The sequence below is a fragment of the Sabethes cyaneus genome, chromosome 2, assembly GCF_943734655.1.
Source record: "Sabethes cyaneus chromosome 2, idSabCyanKW18_F2, whole genome shotgun sequence".
Taxonomy (NCBI): domain Eukaryota; kingdom Metazoa; phylum Arthropoda; class Insecta; order Diptera; family Culicidae; genus Sabethes; species Sabethes cyaneus.
Window position 1 is genome coordinate 164448513 of NC_071354.1, and position 4858 is coordinate 164453370.

At 47.3% G+C, this 4858-nt stretch overlaps 1 protein-coding gene across 1 annotated transcript; it reads left to right on the forward strand.

The window, feature by feature from the left end:
* LOC128736291 (uncharacterized protein K02A2.6-like) lies at positions 1-4395 on the forward strand. Its single transcript, XM_053830766.1, has one exon. The coding sequence runs from the start codon at positions 1-3 to the stop codon at positions 4393-4395; it is 4395 nt and encodes a 1464-aa protein (XP_053686741.1).
* Positions 4396-4858: the final 463 nt, after the last annotated feature.

Consider the following 4858-nt stretch of genomic DNA (forward strand, 5'->3'; position numbering starts at 1 on the left):
ATGGAGGACGGCCAAGAAAGATTGCTGGCAGCAAACAGCGGCCAGCGCTCGCAGCTTCCAACCGATGCACTTATTTTGCAAATTCTCGAGCAACTGAAACAGCAACAACTCGTGACAAATCAACTCCTCCACCAGCAGTACGAGTCCCAAGAACAGCAACGAGCTTTCATCCGGCAGCAGGGAGATGCACTCCGGAATATTCAAGTACCGACTAATCCAGAAACCATCCTGGATTCATTAGCGGCCAACGTGAAGGAATTTCGGTATGATGTGGAGAGTAACATAACCTTTGCTGCTTGGTTCACCCGTTACGAGGATCTATTCGCAAGCGACGCTGCCCGCCTTGATGATCCAGCAAAAGTGAGACTGTTAATCCGTAAACTCGGTCTCGCTGAACACGAACGCTATTTGAGCTTCATCCTACCGAAAACCCCGAAGGACTTCACCTTCGATGAAACAGTTACCAAACTAACAGGTTTGTTCGGTACAAGTGAATCATTAATCAGCAGACGGTATCGTTGCCTGCAGGTTACCAAAGGGCCGACTGAAGACTTCGTGACGTACTCCTGCCGTGTAAATAAAAGCTGCGTTGAGTTCGAGTTGGGAAAATTATCGGAGGAAGAATTTAAGTCGCTTATCTACGTTTGCGGTCTGAAATCCGAGGCTGATGCTGAAATAAGGACCCGACTATTGACGAAGATAGAGGATAGAACGAGTGTCACCCTAGAGCACCTATCCTCCGAATGCAAGCGGCTGATGAACCTCCGACACGATACCGCTATGATAGAAAATACGGCGAATGCGGTCAACGTCATCAAAAAGCAGCAACCTTTTCGAAAGCGGCAACAATATTGCGGGGAAAGAACGCCGAAATCAGAGGTCAACCGAAATGCTTCGCATAGCAGAGACAAGCGCGAACCAGCGAGTCCCTGCTGGAATTGTGGCATGATGCATTATGCTCGTGACTGCAGTTTCAAGAAACATCGATGTTCGGAATGCAACAGGTTCGGGCATAAAGAAGGTTACTGTTCCACTTCGCAGAAGTCCCGCCGCAGGCAATTCAGACGCAAATCAAACAGCATTACAGTGTCTACCAAAATTGTCTCCGCCTCTGTAAATACAGTGCAGCATCGAAGAAAGTTTTTGTCAGTTCAGTTAAATGGCGTCCCAGTCCGTCTACAATTTGATACAGCCAGTGATATTTCCGTCGTTTCTGCAGAAACATGGTGTCGACTTGGCAAGCCAGCTACAAGACCACCGTCAGTGCAGGCCAGAGCAGCATCCGGCGACCCCCTTTCGTTAATTTCGGAGTTTGACTGTTCCATCAACGTGAATGGTATTGTTCAGACTGGCACCGTCTTTGTAGTTGCGCAAAACTTGCATATCATGGGACTGGATCTAATAGAAGCGTTTCAGCTCGACTCGGTCCCTATGAAAGCGTTTTGTCAGCAAATTGATTCGAGTACGGTGGTTGATAAGTTAAAAGCAGATTTTCCGGAAGTTTTTAGTACCACTCTGGGGAAGTGCAGTAAGGCGACAGTAAAGCTGGAACTCAAGCCGGGGCAGAAAGCAGTTTTTCGACCGAAACGCCCGGTGGCTTATGCAACCTACCGTGCTGTAGACGACGAATTGGATCGTCTCGAACGCATGAAAATCATCACGCCGGTGGACTACTCCGAATGGGCCGCACCAATTGTGGTCGTTCGGAAAGCGAATGGGAACATTCGGATTTGCGGTGATTATTCCACGGGATTGAATGACGCACTTCAGCCGCATCAATACCCTCTACCGTTACCACAGGATATATTCGTAAAGCTGGCAAATTGTAAGTTATTCAGTATCATCGACATGTCAGAGTCTTACCTGCAGGTTGGTGTCGATGACGCCACGAGTATGCTACTCTCTATCAACACCCACCGTGGCATTTACAAAGTCAACCGTTTAGCACCTGGCGTAAAAGCAGCTCCCGGGGCATTTCAACAACTGGTTGACACTATGTTGGCAGGACTCAAGCACACCTGCGGCTACATCGACGATATTGTCGTCGGTGGAGAAAATGAGGAGGAACATTGGCATAACCTCAAAGCTCTTTTTCAACGGTTGAAGGAATACGGCTTCACCATCCGTTTGGAAAAATGTTCATTCCAACGACAGCAGATCAAGTATTTGGGACATTTGCTTGACCACCATGGAATTCGACCAGATCCAGCCAAAATAGAAGCAATTAAGCTTATGCCAGCGCCAACAACCGTATCGGAAGTTAGATCCTTTTTAGGGGCTATTAATTTTTATGGCAAGTTTGTGCCAAATATGCGTGCATTACGATATCCATTGGACATGCTGTTAAAGACCGAAGCCAAATTCAACTGGACGGCAGAGTGCCAGGCTGCGTTTGATGAGTTCAAACAAATCTTGTCATCAGATCTTCTCCTAACTCACTATAATCCAAAATTGGAGATTATTGTTTCTGCAGATGCCTCTTCTGTGGGCCTAGGCGCAACCATCAGTCATCGCTTTCCAGACGGGTCACTGAAGGTCATTCAACATGCTTCCAGAGCATTGGCGCCAGCGGAACGCAACTATAGTCAACCGGATAGAGAAGGATTGGCCATTATCTTCGCGGTTACTAAATTCCACCGCATGATATTTGGTCGCAAGTTCCGGCTTCAGACCGATCATGCACCCCTACTGCGAATCTTCGGTTCAAAAAAGGGAATCCCTGTGTACACTGCCAATCGTTTACAACGATGGGCCCTCACGCTTTTAATGTACGATTTTGTAATCGAGTATGTGTCGACGGATAAATTCGGTCATGCAGACATTCTTTCTCGGCTAATCAATCACCATGCCAGACCTGAGGAAGATTACGTGATAGCAGCTGTTACACTCGAAAACGATATCAACTCAGTGGCGTTTGATTCGTTCACCATCCTTCCTCTCAATTTTAAGGAAGTACTGCAAAGTACTCGAACGGACCCGATTCTTAGCAAAGTGTACAAGTTCGTTCAAGAAGGTTGGCCAAAATTCTTGCCCAGCAGTGCTGATCGTGAGTTGGCAAAATTTTTCCACCAGCGTGAATCATTAACAACAGTGCAAGGATGTATACTTTATGGTGAGCGGCTGGTAATCCCGGTGCAACTACGGAAACGATGTCTCACCCAGCTTCATCAAGGTCATCCTGGAATCCAGCGGATGAAGGCGGTTTCCCGAAGCTACGTGTATTGGCCAGCTCTTGATGTCGAAATAGAGGGTTTCGTTAAAGCATGCCCTCACTGCGCTTTGGTTGCTAAATCACCGGCACATGCGTCACCAGTACCATGGCCAAAACCTAGTCGCCCATGGCAAAGGGTACATATCGATTATGCCGGACCAATAGACGGCGAGTATTATCTATTAGCGGTGGATTCGTATTCCAAATGGCCAGAAATAATTAAAACAGGACGCATTACAGCCTCCGCTACCATTGCCATACTTCGGAATGTTTTTGCACGACTAGGGATGCCGGAGACGTTGGTGTCCGACAACGGCACACAATTTACGGGTGCTGAATTTGCTGAATTTTGCGGTGTAAACGGGATTAACCACGTCACAACCGCCCCATACCACCCACAGTCAAACGGCCAAGCTGAACGGTTCGTGGATACTTTCAAGCGGGCCGTCAAAAAGATACGAGAGGGAAGGCGGCCGATGGAAGAAGCACTGGATACATTTCTCCTAACGTACCGGAGTACTCCAAACCGTTCTACACCAGATGGGCTCTCACCTTCGGAAATTTTATTCGGACGACGTATTCGAACATCCCTCGAATTACTGCGGGTACCACCGAAGCAAACACCAGAGTTAAGCGAGCAGGGTGCAGCAGATAGGCGAACCTTTCAGCGGAATGATTTCGTGTATGCCAAGGTTTATAAAAACAACGCTTGGAGTTGGGTACCTGGTACGATTCTGGAAAAAGTAGGGAACGTAATGTTTAATGTTTGGATCCAAGACCGACGTCTAATACGGTCGCATCTGAATCAACTTCGAAGCCGATTATCATCCAGTGCTGTACGAGACCAAGAAGCAAAGCAACCTTCGGCGAATAAATCGTTGCCGTTAGACATTTTACTTGATGCTTGGGGCCTGCGAGGTTCATCATCTATTCCATTTTCGTCCAGTGGTCAGGAATCTTCGGCATCGCCCGAGTATGACGTCACCTTCCAGGAACCATCAATATCGCCACCGATGGTGTCCCATAACACGTCGACCAGCGCAGAGCAGTCGTCTTCGTCCACCACATCGTCATCTTCTAGCTTCGAATCTGCAAATGCCAGTACACCGACGGTCCAGTTACCTCGGCGCTCTTCACGTGTCAGAAGGGCTCCTCAATGGCTCAACCCATACGAACGCAATTAAGGGGGAGATATTGCAGCGACTGGAACCGAGCTGGGAACACGGTCTCGATCAACCGTGTGCCTTTGCTCTTATGCTGGGCTCGATCATGACAGCGGGGCTGTCATCGTACCGGATGCCACGTCAGCACATATTATATCTATTGTTCAGTAGTCGTATAGAATCACTCGAGATACATTTTAACACGTTGTCATCGTTATTTTAATAAATAGTTAGTTGTATTATGGCGCGTTCATTATTGTTATTTCCCACGATAACCACGGCCACCACAGTCCACTAACGCGTCGTAACAAATATAACAAAACCTTATGGAAAGGAATAAGTACACAAAGTTTCAGGGTATTTTTTCAATGGATTTTTTCTCTATGAGTGCATCCGTTGATTATAATCAAGGTTAAGTTTCTGCTCGCGGAAAAAAGCCTTTGCGGAAACCATTCAGTTTCTGGTAAAACTTTCGTGTTTCTTG

Coding starts and splice junctions, on each gene's coding strand:
- LOC128736291 (XM_053830766.1), top strand. CDS start 1: ATGGAGGACGGCCAAGAAAGATTGCTGGCAGCAAACAGCGGCCAGCGC.